Source organism: Panthera tigris, chromosome B1 (genome assembly GCF_018350195.1).
Source record: "Panthera tigris isolate Pti1 chromosome B1, P.tigris_Pti1_mat1.1, whole genome shotgun sequence".
Classification (NCBI taxonomy): domain Eukaryota; kingdom Metazoa; phylum Chordata; class Mammalia; order Carnivora; family Felidae; genus Panthera; species Panthera tigris.
Genome location: NC_056663.1, coordinates 162,937,485 through 162,958,335, shown reverse-complemented (window position 1 = coordinate 162,958,335; position 20,851 = coordinate 162,937,485). Strand labels below are relative to the sequence as shown.

Sequence of the window (20,851 nt, the reverse complement as noted above, 5' to 3'; positions counted from 1 at the left end):
AGTTGGGGAGTTACAGTATCTTTTCAAGGTTACTTTCAGACTAGCCTTTACGATAGAGTAGGGAAAGGAGCTAATATAAATCTTGATATTTTATGAAAATACTTCCTTGATGCTTTTTCAAATGTGAAATTAGTCATTGACTTTTAACTTGCATTTGTGTCGCCAATATGTATGCAAGCATACTTGACTTTAAAAGAAGCATTTGAGGTTAGAGATTCACAAGCCTAACAGTTGAAAGTTTTATGTTGTTTGGGATTCTACGACGTATGTATGATTTAGCATGTAGTCCTGAAATTATCAGAGATGCTGGGGGGCAGGATATGTTCTTTGAGTTGGACACGTCTATGAGCGCGGTTTCTGCTGCTTCCCTCCTGGGTCTGTGGCGCTTCTCAGTTCTGCAGTGCGAGTGACTGTAGACTCCATCCTCGGGCTCTGGGCGCGTGGACTCTGCTTGCAGCACAGTCCTTTAATTTGCCTGTGTTTGCTTGATGGGAGAGGAGGGACTTCGGTTCCATTTTTGCTCTCTCAGTTGTATAAGAGCCAGCAAAATAAATATATTGTAAGAAACGCCAAATGGCTGAGATGCTTTTCTGTTATTTTCTTGCCAGGAGCTTGATTGGATACTGTATCAGTAATTCTGGGGAAGGGAAAGAGAAAGAGAAAGTGAACATGAAAATCTCATGAACTTAAACATTTGGCTGGGGATTTAACTTTATTGTCAGACTTTAGTTCTAAGAGATAGGTCAATAGTTGCATGTTGAATTTTATTTAGTAAGTATCAAATTAACGAGGTACTATTCAGTGGTATCAAAACATTTGTTTTTCTGCACTTCTGAGTTTTCTTGTCTTACAGTTGTTTGGCAGCATGGGAAATAAATGACCCTGAATTTTCTTCTTTTTCTTTTAAAGACTTCCAGCTGAACTCTCATCTCTCAACACTGGCAAATATTCATAAGATCTACCATACCCTTAATAAGCTAGTAAGTCAAGCTTTTAAAGACCACCAACCGTTTAAAGTAGTTGTTTTAAGTGTATTTGGTAAAAATTCAGATTATGGATATTGAGATACCAGCTGTTTATGCAAATACTGAATTTTAAAACTTGCTGAATGGTATGTGATTTCTTGGTAATCATGAACATATTTCTTGCAGAATCTAACAGAAGACGTTGGCCAAGACGATCACCCAACAGGTATGTATAAATGCTTATGCTACTTAATTTAATTTAATTTAATTTAATTTTTTAAATTATTTTTTAATTTTATTTCTTTTTTTACTTAATTTTAAATAAGCTTCATAATACAAAGTTACGAAGGAGAAATACTAGCTGAGAATGATGTGTGTTGTAATACACTGACAAGTCGCTACTTGGTTGAGGATGTTTTTCAGGGTGTGTGAAGGAAACCATGTTACAGCTCCTTCCCGGTGGTGTAGCTCCTTTGTGGGTCTCTGGTTTATGTCAGAGTACTTCAGTCCCTTTAAAGAGGCTGGGGACTCTCCCTAGTGGCCTCATGATACCGTTTCTTTACTAAAGTGCTTTAGTTTATACTAAAAACTTAACAGTAATGCAGTTTGAAAGGTATTCCATAAATGCCTGTTGAATTGAGACGAAAGATAATTTGATTGGTGGGTAGGGGTGTGGGTGGGTGGGTGGTATAGGTCCAGAGGAGTTACAAATGGAAACATTGAAACAGTTATTATGAGCGTTCTCTAGTCCTGTGGTTCTTCAACTTCAGCTGGTTTATAATCAGCCAGGGAAGGCTTGTTAAAACAGATTGCTAGGCTCCACCCCCAGGGTTTCTGATCCTGTAGATTTGGGCTGGGGCCCCAGAGTTTGCGTTTCTAACAGGCTCCCAGATGATGCTGATGCAGCTGGTCTGGAGACCACACTCTGAGAACCACTTCTCTAAACTGTTGATAAGCAGAACGTTTAGAAACTTGCACTTGTTCTGTGGTTTCTATGACTTCCAACAAAAGTTATTAAAATGTATTTAGATTTTTTGAAAATTACCACGGTAATTTTCAGGTAATTATAATTATACAGGAATACAGGAATACATGCTTGTTGGTGAATGTTGAATAGCACAAAACTGAATGGAGTGACAAGTGACAATCTTCCTTCTCTTCTCCCAATCCAGCCTTCCCCCAGTATGCTGTTCAGTGTTTGTTCTTTCAGAGATTTTTATGCGTGCATTAATACTTTTATAGGACTTCTAAAAATTTAGCATCTGAGATCGTACCTGTACATATTATACAGCATCTTTCATTTTTCATGTAATGGTATATCCTTGGAGGTTTGGGGATTTAGAGCTCTCCCACCCTCTCCTCCACATTGGTTTAGAACCAGTTGAAAATTAGACACAAGATGGAGATTGAAGTACCAGTTTTGTTGGAAAACACAGCTTAGATATATAGCAAGAATGCAGAGGAGTTGTAGTATTTTACCTGAACTAAATAAATAGCCTTACACCCAGTCACCCAGTCACTGCCACAACTAGATGAGCACAGGCCAGCACACCTGTTGTCCCCACTCACCCCCAACTCCCCACTTCATGACAGCCCGAAGAGTCTGAACTTCTGCCGGCAGGTCAGTCTGAAGAGGGGGTTCAGATGGGGGCTGGGCCGCTCTGCTCAGCTCCTTCTCCCTGGACCACTAATTGGATTAGACAATCCTCCTTCCAGGGCAAGGAGTCAGAGAAGGAGAGCAGAGTCTGTGCCAGGAGTGTTCTAGAAGGCCAGGCCACAGAGGCTCCCTTCATCTGATCTTTTTGTGTCAGCAAATCAACTCGAGGGCAGTCAAAAACAATTTGCTTATTAATAAATTTTAAAAACATTGTGTGCACATGGTTTTAAAAGAAGTGTCGAAAAGGTAATTTAAAATAGGGGCTCCTGGGTGGCTCAGGTGGTTGAGCATCTGATTTCGGCTCAGGTCATGGTCCCGTGGTTTGTGAGTTCGAGCCCCACATTGGGGTCTGACAACTGGAGCCTGCTTCGGATTCTGTGTCTCCCTCCCTCTCTCTCTGCCCCTCCCTGGTCACATCTGTCTGTCTGTCTGTCTCAAAAATAAATAAACATTAAAAAAAGAAGGTATAAAATAAAAAATGAAAATTTCTGTTCCATTTCATTACCCCCAGCTTTCATCCCCACTAGTACTCCATGCTTGACTCTGCAGGGGTAACTCTTACAGTCTTATGTTTATGTCCCAGATGATGATATTTACCCCCCAATACTGTATACATTTGTATGTGCCTCTTGTGTTTGTCACTCAGTATATCTTGATCTCTTCATAGCAGCCCATTTATAAAGCACGTGTTCTATACCTTCATGTCTCTGCGTTTTTAAAGTTCATGGATATATCATAATATGTTTCTGCAGCCTCCTATTGATATACATTTAAGTGTGTTTAACTTGGCTGCTACAAGTAATGCTGAAATAAAATTTTCAGGGCCAGCTTTAATAGTTAAGTAGTAAAGCACATTTCTCTCCAATTCTAAAATAATATGTTGGTGGCTCTGAGGAGTTTTTAAACTTAAGAGTTAGTGTAGTTTTGATTTAAAACTGCTTTTTGTGTTTGTATAGCCTGGAGATTGTCTCTTCTTTAGCTGGGGTAATAAGACCTCTGAGTTCTGAATCCTATACATGATGCAGTTAACTTTGAACTTCAGATTTAAATGAATGTTGTTACTATAGTAATTTTATATCTAAATATTTAACCTGAATATAGCAATTAAATAACTGGAAGCTGTAATTAAGAAAATGAAAGTGGAAAGTGTGTTTGGCCTCGTGCCTCCTCTTGCCCCCTTGGGGATAGTGGATATGTGTGACACTTGGTATGTGACATGCTGGGGCAGTGCCTGGTACCCCAGACGTGCCAGTCAGTGCCAATTAGCATTAGTAATTCCTTCGAATAGTCCATTTCGTTAACGTTTCCCCGTTTGGTTATAGCATCACTTGTGATTCCCGTACCTGAGTATACTCAAAAAATTAAACAACATAAAATCTGTAACGTTTGGAAATCCGAGAACATTAATCATTGTGACGCTGCTCTGAATCTTTTGGCACGACGGGGTCTCAGCAGTATCTGCCGGAAACTGTATGTGGAAGAGCCAACCAAGTGCGAAAGAGGCTGGTGTCTTCCTGCTCTGTCTCTTCCAACACTTTCCTTTGGTGCTTTCAGTCTTCCTCCCACCAAAAAGAGACAGACAGACAGAATTGATCTTGGACAAGTAGCCCCAAATCCGCATTATAGGGAGTGAATAAAAAATCGTGGGCGGGGAGGACAAAAAAAATGAGTAACAAAGAAGGTAGATGTCAGAAGTCAATATTTAGAGACCAAGGAAAGGAAAATTTTTTTTTTGTCTTAAGTAGTAGGATGAAAATTGCACATTTGGACCCTGATAGTTTCACTCAAGCAAGCAAGTAGTTCAATGATCTGTTCAAGGAAATGAAAGAAAATATTAGGTACTGGAAAGATGTTTTCAAACACGATCTATTTATCAACTTAAATCACTATGTCTTTGTGACATTCTTCAGTGAATAGTGAGGTGAAATAGCTCCATAAAAAGTGGTGAAGTGGCAGAATGAACCACGTAAAATGTTATTAAGTGAAACAAGGTTATGATGCAACAAACTCAATAAAATGGAAAATTAGATGGTGGAATTTTTTTTAAGTTTTTTATTTTTTAAAGTTTATTTTTGGAGAGACAGAGACAGTGTGAGTTGGGGAGGGGCAGAGAGAGGAGGGGGAGAGAGAGAGAGAATCCCAAGCAGGCTCCTTACTGCCAGTATGGAGCCCAGCTTGGGGCTTGAACCCATGAAACTGTGAGATCACGACCTGAGCCAAAACCAGGAGTCAGGTGCTTAACTGACTGAGTCACCCAGGCACCCCAGACAGTGAAAGTTTGGTACTGGAACATGCATTTCTACTAAGTTAGGAAAGGTCAGAATAATTCTCTAATTTTATGGGCCTCTTGAGGCCCACAAACAAAAAGGTCAAAAAGGGAAAGGCAATGGTGCACCTACTTAAATAATGTTTACGAAGAATAACATATTTAGTTAAATTATTATCAAGACAACAAGCTGGATAGTCATTAAAGGGCCTTGGTCCAAACAGGTGAACTCAAGTTTCTCTTTAAAATAGATTTTCTAGGACCAGATATTTAAAAAAAAAAAATGTTGAAAAATGTTGGCAGTATTTCTAATTGTTTAATGTGGGAAGAATTCATTGACTACCTGGTTTATTTGAAAATGCGGTCAATTAATAGAATATTTCATTTGTTTTAACAACTTAGATCACTTTAGATCTACTTTAGTGATCTGAAGTTCTTTTAAAACTAAGCCAAAAAGAAATGAACTCAAATCATAACCTGGGGTAAAAAATATAAACAATTTTCATTGCCTTCCTAAGGATCATATATCGACCCTAGCATCTCAGGCTAGATTTCAGACTGACTGTCCATCTAGTGTAGAAGTATTGAGACTGAACACCAGAACATCAAGATAATTATAAGGAGTGAGAATTCTAGCTTGGGATTATTAGTTGATACTAGTCTTCTCTTTCTCCTGCTTTATTATGATTATCAGAAGGCTTTTCTTCTTTCATATGTATCTGCCAAATATTTCTCCTGATGTAAGATAGATCTTTAAAATCTTTTTCATCACCGCTTTTTCTTGGGTGATTGGCAAAGAATGAAAACTTGCAGCTCTGATCATTTCAGATGAATTTTGGGGTTTCTTAAAGTTCATCTACAGGAAGTTGCTTTTCTTTGTTAAGTATTTATTGATGTAGGAACTTTTGGGTACTCAACCTAATGGGCCAATTTTCTCATCTGTAGAATTGGGGCAGTAATAACACCTCTCAGATTAGTGAGCATAACTTTGAAAGTTCTTCAGAGTTATCTTTAAAATGCCAGACATTTTAATAATAATATTTGGCCTCTAATATTTTGCCTAATATTTTGCCTCTACCTGTAATGTCAGATTGATTGTGTTTAAGTAAATACTTACACAGAGTGTTAAAATAGTCCGTTCTTTGTTTTGTTTTCTAAAGCTTATTTATTTATTTTGAGAGAAAGAGAGAGGGTATGTGAGCAGGGGAGGGGCAGAGAGAGAGGGCAAGAGAGAATTCCGAGCAGACTCTGAGCTCTTACTTGGAGCCCGACGTGGGACTCTATCACAGGAACTGTGAGATCATGACATGAGCTGAAATCAGCAGTCGGATGCTTAACTAACTGAGCCACCCAGGTGCCCCAGTCAGATGCTTAACTAACTGAGCCACCCAGGTGCCCCAAATAGTCCGTTCTTTGAAGCAGGTAAACATTTCGTAACGTTCTTGTTACTTATTATTTTGTTTTTTTAAAGATAAAGTTTAATTGAAGTAGATTATGTGATATAAGTTCCGAGTAAAGCATAAATATAATGATGCAAATAATACAAATTTGTAAAACACTCATTTAAACAAATACAATTTTTATTATAAAAAGACTTATCACAAAGTTATTTTAAGGGGAAGACATTCTTGAATATTTTTGTTTAAAAAAATCCTACTTTGCCAGGAGACTTAAAGTGAAGTGCTTATTTTCCTGACGAATGGGAAAAAAATCTGAAATTATGGTATGTTATCTGTTCATAGTATTTTAAATCTCTGGAAAGGTACTGAAGAAACGTAGTGACTTTTTTTTTTTTTTTTTTACTTGTTTATTTATTCTGAGAGAGAGAATGTGTGTGTGCACATGAGCAGTGGAGGGGCAGACGGAGGGAGGGAGAGAGAATCCCAAGCAGGCTCTGCGCTGTCAGCACAGACCCTGATGCGGGGCTCGTTCTCACAGAAGCATGAGGTCACGACCTGAGCTGAAACCAAGAGTCAGACGCTCAACCAACTGAGCCCCCCAGGTGCCCTGAAACGTACTGACTTTTTAAAGTACAATTTGATTTATACATGTTTTAGGAACACATTTATTTAACAAGTATTTATTGAGAGTCTCCTTTTGGATTCTCAATAATGTATGTATCTTATTATTATTGTACTGAGACACTGTATTGCCTGCTGTCTATGCACAGGTAAACCAAACGGGGCCCTGCAAGCCAGGGCATATTTGGAATGTGTGCTTAAAAACCCTAGTTTATTGCTCTTGCTCAGCTGGGATCCCTGGAGCCGTGTTGGGGGGAAGAGGAGCAGTATTGGGGCAAATACGCCTTGAGTTGTGTGCTCTCTGTGTATTTTGTTGACTTGGTTCGTGTTGGCAAAGTATTTCAAGTAAACTTGTTTTCCTTGCATTAAAAAATTGCTTTTTAGGTAGCCTGAGACTTTTCACTGTCGTTATGGGTTCTATCTCGGGTTCTACCTGTGAAGCTGTGCTGTGTCGTCCTTTGTATCTTCCCTGGCATGGGAATTGGATGTGTCTTTCCTCTGAGGCAGGGTTGAAAGGGTCAGTGAGCCAGTGAGTGCTGGAAAGGTGAACAGATGTTGTTTCTTTGTGAAAGATGGCCCCACAGTAGCCACTCACTTACGCTGATCGTTAGAGTAGAGAGATCTGAACAGAAGCGATAGTTCTTGGCTAGAAGGAAAAAATTTTAAATAAATAAAAGAATAAAATGCCAAATTGGGGCTCAAATATGAGTGCATTTTACATGGACACGAGGAAAAGTGATTTGTGAAACCTTTTCACAGAAAGCATCAAATAAGGAAGAAAATAAGAGAAAGTTGAAAACGTTAGTTAACTTAAGATATTTGTATGTTTCCCCAAAACATGATGCTCTTGTTGAGTAGGATTCAGTGAAAGCCAGACATTATACCTGTTTGTCTATGAGGAAGCGGGTAGGAGAGGAGCGAATGGGTTAACCTTTATTGGCGAATATTGTGAAGACGTTATTTTAAATAGTGTTCGCTGTTCCACAGGCTGAGGGGATAGTACATTTTCCTCTGTGTTCTGCAAACACTGGTGTGGGGGAGAGTTTATTGCCAGACTAGGTGCTCAGAACTAAGCCATGACCGGCACTGGAAGGAAGTGACTTTTCTTCATACGTACACATTCAGGGAGGGGAAAGTGAGCCTCAAGGTTTAAGACAGACTACTCTTCCTTCCTTCCTTCCTTTCTTTTTTTTAAGTTATAGTTGATATACAATGTTGTATTAGTTTCAGGTGTATAACATGTTGGTTTGGCAGTTCTGTATGTTACAGCGTTCACCAAGGTAAGTGTTGTTACCGCCTCTCACCATACCCGGTTATTACAGTATTATTCGCTATATTCTGTACTTTGCATCCCTGTGACTTACTTATTTTATAACTGGAAGTCTGTACGGCTGAATCCCTTTCACCTATTTTGCCCACCTTGCCCCGACCCACCTCTCCTCTGGCAGCCACCAGTTTGTTCTCTGTCTTTAGGAGTCTGTTATTTTTCATTTGTTCATTTGTTTTATTTTTTAGATTCCACATACAAGGGAAATTCGGTGGGATTTGTCTCTCTCTGACTTCTTGCGCTTAGCATAATACTCTCTAGCTCCATCCATGTTGTTGCAAATGGCAAGATTTCATTATTGTTTGTGGCTGAATAATATTCCATTGTGTATGTACACACATCTGCTTTATCCCTTCATCTGTTGAGGGACACTTAGGTTGCTTCCCTATCTGGGCTATTGTAAATCGTGCTGCAACACACCTAGGCGTGCATATATTCTTTTCAAAATAGTGTTTTTGTTTTCCTTGGGTGAATACCCAGAAGTGGGATTGCTGAGTCGTATAGTAGTTACGTTTTTAATTTTTTTCAGGAACCTCCACACCGTTTTCCACAGTGGCTGCACCAGCTCGCATTCCCACCAACAGTGCACAAGGGTTCCCTTATCTCCACACCCTCGCCAACATTTGTTATTTCTTGGACAGACTGTTATTTCTGAGCAGTGTGGCAGGCTTTCCAGCTAGGCAGGATGTACTTTTACGTTCTGCAGGCCCCAGCCCAGAGCGTTAACGGACAAGAACGAATCTTTTTCTTGTGTTTTGGCAGTCTCCAAAAGCTTGGGTCGCTCTGAAACTCTTTGGACCTTTTTGTATGCTCCCATGTTGTTTATAAGCAGGACCACCCCTTCATAGGGGAGATGGTGTGTGTGGTGGTGGGCAACACTTTCTTTGGCTTTCTCTTTGGGTTATTGCTGCTGTTGTTGGGGAGAGAGACACGGTACGCCTTGTGTCTCTGAAAACCCCCCTGCTTGCATTCTTGCAAGGACAGGATCTGGTTGGGATCTGGAGTAGGGCCACTGAGGGTCGTCGTTCTAGCCCTGTTTGGGGTCTGCTTCTGTGCTAAAGGAGCAAGCAGGACCCTCGAGCTCACGCGTTGTTCAGGACCTGGCATTGGGTAGAAGCCTCATTCAGGCTGTGGTCCTGGTTTGTAACAGAAAAGGTGCTTCCTGGGAACCTAGCACAGTGTGGAAGCCTCACTGTGAACTGGGCTTTAGGTTCCAGTCCTGATGATTGCACTTCTTGTGGTTGTGACCATGAGCTATTGACAACTCTCTTCCTGCCCACAGAACAGTTTTCTAGATGGAGCTGTCTGTGTGCACTGTGTTCGCTCCCTCACCTCGCATCCCTCCGCAGCCCATCGCAGTGTGGCCCCCGCCCTCACCAGCCCCGCGCTGCTGTGCTTCGTTGCCCGTTGCGGTGTGTCCCTTTTGCTCCTTCCCTGAGCTGACCTCTGTGTGCACTTGACCGCGGCCCGAAACTGTCTCTTCCTGGCTTGTAGGACATTATACTTTCCTAGGTTTTCTCCCTGTCTGGGTCTTTCCCTGACCCTTAAACATCCGTACTCCCCAGGGCTGTGTCCTGAGTTCCTGCTTCTCATCTCTGCCTGGATGGCCTCAGCGGCTACAGAAAATAGCGGCTGAGGGCTTGGACTTTGCTGCCAAGCTGCTTGGCTTCCGTCATCCATTTCGCCTACCGCTTTCTGGCTGTCACTTAATCTGTCTTCTTCAGTTTCTTAGTATGTAAAAATGGGGTGCTAATCATACCTACATCGCAGGGTTGCGATGCAGCCTGAGCACTGCCCGCAAACCTCCAGTATGGAAGTTAGAGTGTGTTTCTTTATGTCCCCGCCATCTGTCTACGCACAGCGCTTGGCACCTAGGCACTCACTGAATGGATGTTTTCCTTCATAGAAATCCGGAGAGGTGGGTATCACAGTTCTTACTCCTTAAATGAGGAACCGGAATAGGGTAGCGGTTGACCAAGCCACACAGTTAGATGAAGAGCCAGAACTTACTCGTCGAATGCAGGTCATTTACACACTAGCCTCTTATGCTGCCTCTTGTCTCTGACTCAGTGAGAGCCCAGAGCCTTCCACCAAGGAGCTGATAGAAGGAGGAGAGAGTTATGGGGGTCCAGAATACACCGCTGAACACTTTTGGGACCTTGGAAAATCACGTGGCTGCCTGAGCCTTGGTTTTTCCCATATGTCAAGTACAGATTATGATCTTTCCCCTGCCTGACATTTGGGGTTATTGTGGGAACCAGATGGCATATCTGATTACCCCTGTGCCAGGATGGATACAAGTATTTTAATTTATAACGGTTTTAGACAGTCTGAAACGAGACTGTCTGGGTTTGTACCCCAGTTTTGCCACTTAACTCCCTGTCTCCGTTTTCTCATCTGCATGGGCAACAAGGGTTATTCTCTTTTCATAAGCCTGTTTGGAGGTAACAGGTCAGTAGGTCATATGAACGGGGCCTGGCTCACAGGGAGGTCCCTGTAAGTGCTCTATGTTGTGATTGTTGTTACTATAGTTTAGTATCTTTTACCAAATGAAAGTTATGCGTCTGAAAACCCAGACTGAAAGTGGCAGAAACAAACTCAAAATTAGTATGGAAATTCTACTCAAGAGTCCAAAAAATCTAAATCCTGTTTTTCTTTTTTCTTTTCTAATTTTTTTTTTAACGTTTATTTATTTTTGAGACAGAAAGAGACAGAGCATGAACGGGGGAGGGTCAGAGAGAGAGAGGGAGACACAGAATCTGAAACAGGCTCCAGGTTCTGAGCTGTCAGCACAGAGCCCAACGCGGGGCTCGAACTCACGAACCGCGAGATCATGACCTGAGCCGAAGTCAGACGCTTAACCGACTGAGCCACCCAGGCGCCCCTAAATCCTGTTTTTCTAAGATGAGATATCCCTGAAGCTTAAGAGTATTGGGACTGAGGTGCCTGTTTGTATTTTAGATTCAAGGTTACTGGTTGATCTGGCCTTGCCTCATGAAATACGCAATTGAGATAGCAGTGCAGTTCCTTTTGAAGGAACGTTGACAAATAAGAGAGACCGAAAGCTTTGATGATTTATATTAATGTTTTTGGAGAGTAAATGGAAATTGTGATAACTTCCGTTTCTTATGTGGTTTTGTGGGGACAGTGTTAACTTATTTGTGTCACTGCAAGGTTTATTTCTTGACTATAACATTCTCTCAAAGAGGAACTAAAAACCTTTTGTTCACCTTATAACATTTACAGATAACCTCTAAACCCTTTACAGTACAAGCCGTGAAAGTTTTTAATTTGGTGGTGGTATTGTTTGGAAATGTTAGGATGTGGCTAAACTTGATGCTGTGCCCTTTGACTCTCTGTTCGTAGGAAGCCTGCGGTCTTGCAGTTCCTCAGACTGCTTTAGTAAAGTGATGCCGCCGAGGAAAAAGAGAAGACCTGCTTCTGGAGATGATTTATCTGCCAAGAAAAGTAGACATGACGGGTACGTCGTAGATCAGAGCGGATGATGTGTATCAAAGAGGCACATTCCTACCCGGCCCTCTGTGGGTCTGCTGGTGCGCAGATTCCACTGGAATGTTGTTTTGGTTCTGCCAGGTGTATTTTCAAGGTGTAATTATCTTGCGATTCTTCTTTCGCGTGGGGGTTTCTAAAACGAAAACAAACTTAGGTAAGTTGAGTTCTTAGGAACCGAAGTTTTATCTTAGTCCATTGATCCACCAAAACTCGTGTAGAGTTCTTCTTTCCTTTGAAGGGCTTGCCATCTGTGCGTGTTGAGGACCGCGGGACTGGTATGCGTGTGTCCTTTAAGAGGTCTCACTGGACACACAACCACAGGAATCCGTAATCGCTTTCGCAAGGGACCCAGGCTGGGTTGCTAGAGAGCGCTGCCGGGACTGAACGCTCTGAGCCCACTCGGAGTATTAGCCGAGCAGAGGTTGAGTCTCAGATGAGTGAGAATTTGTTAGGAACTGCGAAAAAAGAAGACCATGTAAACGAATTCTTTTTCCGACAAGTGAACTGTTTAATTTTGCTAACTCTAAAAAGTCATTAGACTTGTTGATTTGAGGCGTCTCTATCATTGCACCTTGATTTTCATACATCATCTTTCCTTTTCTCTCTCTCTCTCTCTCTCTCTCTTTTTTAACAATGAACAAACATCATAATTTTAGTCTTTGCTGCTTTTCTTACATTTTCCTCCATTCTGGCCTGTAGGTTACTTCACTAATGGGCCTGAATATTCACATCTATAAATCAAGGAGATTAGATGAGATTTTTTCGTTTTTTTTTTCTTGCTGTGATACTTAATAGGTTCCAACTCTGTTGGAAGGATAGAGAGATAGACTCTGAAAATGTGAAAATAATATGACTCTTCATATCCCAGATGAGTAGAAAATAATGATCTCTAAGAAGACAGCGGTGATTTAGAAGATAAGCACCAGCAGTGTGTAGACCAGTGATTTTCAGCTTTGGGAAGCCAGGTTACTTGATACTTCTTTGGTGTAAAGAATTATTTTTTTTAATTAAAAAATTTTTCTAATGTTGTATTTATTTCTGAGAGAGAGACAGACAGAATGCCAGCAGGGGAAGGGTGGAGAGAGAGGGAGACACAGAATCTGAAGCAGGCTCCAGGCTCTGAGCTGACAGCACAGAGCCCGACGTGCGGCTCGAACTCATGAACCGTGAGATCATGACCTGAGCCGAAGTCGATGCTTAACTGACTGAGCCACCCAGGCGCCCCTTTGGTGTAAAGAATTACTAAGTTCTGATAATCACATAGCATTTTGTGACTGTGTATGTAGACTTGTTATTTTTCCCCACAGTCCGACAGAACTTAGTATGAAGGAGCTAGTTTGGAAACTGGTGGCTGTGTTGCAGAAGGATGTGAGGTACTCTTACTGATAGCATTTCATTGGCCACCCAGGGGGTAGGGGTCTGTAGCTTTAGCTCAGTTTCCCTCTTGTTCTTTTTTGAAAAACAAGTTTATTTACATACCATAGCTTTCATCCATTTTAAGTGTACAACTCAGTGATTTTTACGAAGTGGTTAGGAATTACACAGCTGTCCCTACAAAGCAGTGTTAGAAGGTCCCCACCACCCACTGCGATCCCTGATGCCCATTCACAGTCTGTCCGCATTCCCGCCCCCAGACGCTGCAGTCACCCATCCAACTTCTCTCTACAGATTGGCCTTTTCTGGGCATTCCACGTGAGTGGTCTTCATGCGTCATGCTTCTGTCACTTAGCATGACGTTTTAGAGGTTCATCCATGTAGCAGCATGTGTCAGTATTTTTCTCTTATTTACGGAATGGTATTCAGTTGTCCTTTTTTATGTGGGGTATTCTTAGGCCATTCAGACATTACAGCGTCATACGGAGGTCTCCGTGTTGTTACAGACTGTGAGCTAAGAATGTCTAGGCCCAGGATTGGAACCTGTGCGTTTGAACCCTTGGCCAGTACTCCCCTTTGTTTCTGGGTAGTATGGCTAACTCTTCTAGAAGAAATAGAACACTGGTGGTTTGCAGTTTCAGTATCTTAATACCCTGTAACCATGTTTGGTATCAAAACCCAGAATCTCTAACCAGAGGTACATATAGTTACTCTGATAAATGCCTAGGTCATGAGTAAATACTTACTAAAAAGTAATTATGTGTGATCTTTACAATATATACTATATAAAACTACATTCATAAATGTTCATATATATATATATATATATACACACACACACATGCACACAACACACATGCACACACGTACACACATACACACCTATTTAGGCAACTTATATAGAAATGAGAGAAAGAAAAAGTATACGCTCCTCATTTTTCTATTAAAATGACTATTTTCAAGATCCTTCCTTCGTTCCCCTCCCCAGGTAGGGAATATCTTGGTTCTTAGCCCCAGGTCATCACAAAATAGAGAATTCTGCAGCAAGTCACAGTGTTGGAAGGAGGAAGCCACCCTGCCTCCCGACTCAGTTCTCCAGCTCATGCTAGCCGTCCCCACGGTAGGGGGGTGTTGCAAGAGAGTGGCAGAAACCAAGGCTCCTCTGTCCGTCTCTCTCCTGAGGTGTTTTCCTGGAGGTGTAGACATAATTTGATGTTTCTTTTTATTTGCTTCATGGTCCCTTGACATGTCTAATACTGACAGGTTCTTCCCTAGACTGTGTTCTGTGCCCAGCCTGACTTGTAGGACATGAAAGTCAGGAGGCTTTTCATGCAGAGACATGAGTGGGTTCTAGGGTCATCACTTGAAGAAAACACCTCAGCTGTTGCTGACCGTGTCTCACTATATCATTCTGTAGTTGGTTCTGGCTAGTGGGGTAGAGGGGAGGATATCCAATCAGTTCTTACTGATCACTTGTTAATCAGAGAAGAACCTGTATCAAGTGTTTACTGTTTAATTCTGTTATGGGTGTGACCGTGTTTAAAACGGTAGTTATAAAGCTCAAGCTTCTGAATGCAGGAAGTAAAATGTTTAAAATATACTGGGAATCTGATTGAGTAGGTATCTGGTTTGGGTAAAAGAGTAAAAACTATCTGCTACTGAAAAGAAACTCAGCATCTTTAAATAATTTCAGATTCCTTTCTCAATTTCCAGCATGTATAGAAAATATGATTCAACTAGAATAAAGACTGAAGAAGAAGCCTTTTCAAGTAAGAGATGCTTAGAGTGGTTCTACGAATATGCTGGTAAGGTCCTCGCTTATACTATCTAATACTGATCCTCATGAAAATAAGGAATACCTTAGGGGAGATTAAAGAACTTTAAAATGTGTACTTTTCTAATGTGGTTTCTGTGCTGTCTCTTCCTGTTTGAGGGAGGGAACATAGTCGAAACAAATCACCAAATGTCCTATTTATAGCCAGCAGCTAAGCCAAAGAATTCAGAACACTAGAACGGAACTGAAAAGATGAATGCACTTGGGAGAAATACTCTGGATTGCTAGGAAACCTATTTAGAATGCTGGTAGTGGGTGATGATTTGGTTTGTATATCAAAGTTAAAACAAGCTTTGCTTGCTTTGAACCTTTATGTGCAATGGAATTTCTTATATTAAGTGTCTGTTTTGAAAGATCATTTGGTGGAGAATGTTTGTTTTGTCATTTAAAATGTCTTAAGTTCAGTCCTGTTTTTTGCAGCTGACAGTAACTGGTTGGATAATATAATACTGGAGTCTAGGGGTTGTTTGTCACTGTAGCTGTGCATGGTGTAAAAAGAAAAAGGAGTATTTCCAGATAAGTTTGAGCTGAAGGCTCTTTTACTTTTCCTCTTCACCATATTTCAGGCCCTCTCCTGCCCTATCAACTTGACAATTTCAGCCACTTTCAAACCGATTTTCGTATCATGTGTTTCTGCTCCCGGCTAGGTTTCACGCACCTTCCGTTGTCTCATTTAAAAAACAAAACAAAAACAAAAAACTGAACAGGTAGATCATACACGTCATTCCCTAACAATCCACTCCAGCTTCGCCCCCTGCTGAAAAATCCCTGCTACCTATATATGGGTTGAAAGACATCTGACTCACTGCCATCCCCTTACCTGGAGTGTTTTTTCTCCACTTTTCCATCTGACAGCTGTGCTGTACATCTTCTGAGCCCCTTAATTTGCTTAATAGCCTTCTTTGTACTTAACACAGCACAGGACAGTTTTCATAACTAGTTCTGATACCCTTTTATTGGGGGTCAAAGTGAGGGTTCCTCCTATGGCCTGATCTTGCCACCCCTCCCACCCCTCCCCCCTCTCCCACCCCTCCCCCCTCTCCCACCCCTCCCCCCTCTCCCACCCCTCCTCCCTCTCCCACCCCTCCCCCCTCTCCCACCCCTCCCACCCCTCCCACCCCTCCCACCTCTCCCACCCCTCCCACCCCTCCCACCCCTCCCCCTCTCCCCCCTCTCCCCCCTCTCCCCCCTCTCCCCCCTCTCCCCCCTCTCTCCACCCCCACCTGACCCTAGCCCTTCTCTAATAACAGCCTTGCCTTTTTGGCCACAGAAGTTGTTGTAGGGGCCGACGGGTTACCTAGGCCACGCCGACATAAAATTTCCCAGGATTTTCAGATTGAAGCTGGGAGGGAGAAGGGCTTCTTTCTCTTCGGGTGGAAGGTTTGAAAGGACGCGATCCTGATTCCTGTAGGTCTTTGGTTTTGTGAGCTACCCCAGTATCTTTCTAATGAATTCTCCTTTATTACTTGAACTAGTTTGAGCTAGATTTTGTTTGCAGGCACGGACATTAGTATAAACACTTAACGCAGTATTAGAATGTATGTGTTCCCATGTTTACATCATGAGAATACGAATCTTTTGAAGACATTTCGTGTCCCTAGGAAAAATGGGTGGCACTTTTCCAGGTGTTTGACATATGGGTACTGAATGAAGAGTTTTCTCATATTTGTATCACCTTGATTATGAAAGTTTTTTGCTTTCTTATCTTGGTTCACATTTATTTTTATGAAATGTGTTATGAAAAGGAAGTTTTATTTTTTTAGTTCTTTTAAAATATAATTTATTGTCAAATTGGTTTCCATACAACACCCAGTGCTCATCCCAACAGGTGCCCTCCTCAATGCCCATCACCCACTTTCCCCTCTCCCCCACCCCCCATCTACCCTTAATTTGTTCTCAGTCCTTAAGAGTCTCTTACGGTTTGTCTCCCTCCTTCTCTGTAACATTTTTTCCCCCCTTCCCCTTCCCCCTGGTCTTCTGTTAAGTTTCTCAGGATCCACATGAATGAAAACATATGGTATCTGTCTTTCTCTGCCTGACTTATTTCACTTAACATAATACCCTCCATTCCTTCCATGTTGCTGCAGATGGCCAGATTTCATTCTTTCTCATTGCCAAGTAGTATTCCATTGTATATATAAACCACATTTTCTTTATCCATTCGTCAGTTGATGGACATTTAGGCTCTTTCCATAATTTAGCCATTGTTGAAAGTGCTGCTATAAACATTGGGGTACAAGTGCCCCTATGTATCAGCACTCCTGTATCCTTTGGGTAGATTCCTAGCAGTGCTATTGCTGGGTCATAGGGTAGATTTATTTTTAATTTTTTGAGGAACCTCCACACTGTTTTCCAGAGCGGCTGCACCAGTTTACATTCCCATCAACAGTGCAAGAAGGTTCCCATTTCTCCACATCCTCGCCAGCATCTATAGTCTCCTGATTTGTTCATTTTAGCCACTCTGACCGGCGTGAGGTGATATCTCATTGTAGTTTTGATTTGTATTTCCCTGATGATGAGTGACATTTAGCATCTTGTCAGTGTGTCTGTTGGTGAAAAGGAGGTTTTAAACAGACAAAAAGTATACTTAATCCCACCATTGTAGCACAGCTATTTTGATTTTTTGTGTGGATGTGTCTTCGTTTACAAGCAAACATAATTTTTCCATGGCATGATCACATTTCTGTTTCCTTTAAAAAGAGAGCAGTCTACAGTTTTCCTTTTTGTTTGCTTTTCTCTGGCTCAGGAAGGTGACATTTGGGATAAAGGTTAAGCCACAGTTTTGAGGTTCCTGGAGATCCCTGCCAGGTGGTTCCTTGCAGTTCATCCCTGCAAAAAGTGTTTGTGGGTGTGGCCATCCCTATTTTTACGAAGCACCCCCCCCCCGCCCTTTTCTTCTTTTCTTGTGTCAATGCCTTGAAAGTGGAAATAATTAAGAGCCCCAACTGACACCCACTTCACTTTTAATATCGAACCACATGAATAAAAACTGTAGATCATTATTACTTTAGAAAAACCAATGGTGAAATGACCCGGGGTGACTGTCAGGTTGTGCTGTAGGATGAGTCTGTAGGCCACAGGCCCCCTGGATGCTAGAATGAGGAAGACTTCACAAGCTGTGGTGAATCCTGTTTCCTTAGAAAAAAGTCAGCTGGTGTGGGCCGACTCCCTGCACTTTAATCCAGAGTGAATGGAGGGGTGGGTAGAGGCCTTGGTAGTGGAGCTGCTTCACATGGGTGCCCCCTTGTTCTTCCCAGAGTTCTCCATTCCACTCCTTACCCTGCCTCCACCATCCATGGCTCCTGCAGCCTGAGCCCCTCTCCTCCCAGCTTTGGCCCAGCCAGTTAACCCCAGCCCTCCTTTACACATTCTAGGATGCAGCCTCCCACCTTTTAGAATCCCTATCAACTCCATTTCTGGTTCTCAGGGATTTAATAGGGAAACTTACTCCACTGGGGGCTCCTCCTGTTCTCTGTGGTTACAGGTTTACTCCCTTCTGTACTTTGATTACCTTAGTTCTCTGTGACTTTAGAAAGGATTGGTTCCATCTGAAACTGGGGCTCCATTTCTTTTCATTAGAATGAAAATAACCAGTTTTACATAATATACAATTTACCTAATAACTCCCACTTTCTGAAATATATCTAAGAATAAGGAATTAAGCCAAATACACCCGTGCCAACATTGACTTCAAAGTTACACTAAAGCTCACATAGGTAGATCGTGGAAGTTCTCTAGGTCTTGACTGTAGGCTCTTAGTTTCTGTTTTTGATTAAGTTCCATGATGGAATTGTTTTTTGGTTTACTAAAATGAGATCAGGGACCCAGGAGCAGGTGCTGAGTGACCAAGTGGTCTGTCAGCAAAGGAAGAGATGTTAAAAAGGGACAGTGTGGCCTTGTTCGCCTCAGGGATGCAGTGTGGTGTCATTATGGAAACCTTATCGTGAGGGTCTTGGGCCGTCGTTAAAAAGGTCACATATATTTTTTACGGGCCCCTGCTTAAAATGGCAGGGAAAGTGGGAGGACCACTTTTTCCTAGAGTGTTGTCAGTCTATCTGTCTTCTGAACGTATCTTCGGTGTCTCGTTACCAGGACATTCCACAGCTTAGGATTTTAGATATAACTTCTTAAAATCCTCTCCTTCTGCTTCACTTCTAACCCGCCTTGTGTTAGCCAGTTACATATGCAGAATTCTCAATTCTTAATTTTAGAATTAAGATTGGTCAATTTTACAGGTGGATTATAAGTTTAGTATAAATACAGTCAAAATCCCAAATAACAGTGTGATTACAGCTAAATCTAACTGTGTGCGTGGGAAAGATAATGGCAAAAAAAGAAACGTTGTTTTAAGAAGCAGAATTGTGGGTATTTAAAAGATATGGAAAAGCTTGTTGATTAACAGGCTATATTTTACTGTTTTTAGGATAAAATACTACTTTTGGCAGAGTCGTGCCTTTGCAAATCATATGGTTTAAAACTTGCTCTTTAAAAACACAGATGCACACTCTGTACACTGTATATGCTGTATATTAGCTAACTTGACGATAAGTTATCTTTAAAAAAACAAAAATAAAATTAATTTTACCTATTTCTTTTTACTTTTGAACATGGCTGCTAGAAAGCTTTAAATCACATATGTTGTCTACAGTATTATTTCTGTTGAATGGCATTGAGATAGAAAGCCTGAATGATATAAAGTCAATGTAATAGATAAAAGATAAATAACAATGGAAAATAAAAACATAGACGCAGGTGCATACAAGTAATATGACAATGGCATTGCACAGAATCTGGAAGAAAAGAGAAAAGCATGGAGAACTTAACATTACTCCTGCACAGTATACCTCAGTAAACATCCTTTGAGGGCTTGCTGGGATGACGCACTCCACCCATTTTCTTGTGCAGCAAACAGACAAACTGAGAAGCATCGTCTTTAGGATGAACGCCGGCAGAGAGAGGCATCAGTGGCCAGGTTTGGAGGGCGGATGAGGGGGAGTAAGCCGGGACCCACCCAGGTCTTGTGCACAGACAGGGGGAAGGCAGGTGGCTCTTGAGATTCTAGAATAGGTTACAGTGGGGGCGCCTGAGTGTCTCAGTTGGTTAAAAATCCGGGTCATGAATTGGGCTCAGGTCAAGATCCCAGGGTCATGAGATTGAACCCCGCATTGGGCTTTGTACTGGATATGGGACCTGCTTGAGATTCTCTCTCCCTCTCAACCCCTTCCCCGCTCGCATGCGCACACTAGCACTCACTCTCAAAAGAAAAAAAAAAAAGAATTGGTTATGGGGAAAGAGCTTTTTTAAATCAGGAGGAATGGAAACCAAAGACAGGAATTTTAAAAGAATTGTAAAGTAACTTTTTCTTTCAAATCTGCAACTACCTCCCAGGGAGTCCTCTCAGTAGGTACCAAAAAAAGGCATCTGTTCCTAAAAATAAAACCTCTTAGCACAATAGGAATAGGTGAATATTTCCTTATGAGAATAATTATTCTTTGATCTCCTAGCCAAAATTCTTTCTTAGTAGTAGAATAATAAAAAAAAAATGAAACATACACACATACATGCAGTGGAGTAAGGTAAGAAGAGTCCGCTAACAAAGGAGATGTATAGACATTCCCACAGGAAGGTTACAGGCGTACTCAGTGACAAAAGCCAGGTATAGGATTCATAGGGATAGCGTGAACCCCTGTGTGTAGATAAATTTAAAACTGATTTCATTGTATATTTGCACATACATAAATATAAGCACAAAGGTCTCAGGACACGTGTCTGACTGGTAAGGAAAGGGAGAAAACAGTTTTTTCTTTTTAGTCTATTTTGCTCTGACTTTGCCTATATGAGTATTTTGCTATGTGGACGCATTACTGTGTCATTCGTATAATATGTGCATGTGG

The 20,851-nt window shown here is 41.6% G+C and overlaps 1 protein-coding gene across 9 annotated transcripts in view; it reads left to right on the top strand.

The window, feature by feature from the left end:
• DCUN1D4 (defective in cullin neddylation 1 domain containing 4) overlaps positions 1-20,851 on the top strand; it is an 84,789-nt gene that overhangs the window by 28,661 nt on the left and 35,277 nt on the right. For 5 of the 9 annotated variants that reach the window (XM_042984553.1, XM_042984551.1, XM_042984558.1 and 2 more), the window contains 4 exons: positions 910-980; positions 1,152-1,191; positions 11,603-11,717; positions 14,837-14,928. In XM_042984553.1, coding sequence (XP_042840487.1) covers positions 910-980; positions 1,152-1,191; positions 11,603-11,717; positions 14,837-14,928 — 318 coding nt within the window. The other 4 variants (XM_042984555.1, XM_042984556.1, XM_042984554.1 and 1 more) reach the window with 4 other exon arrangements.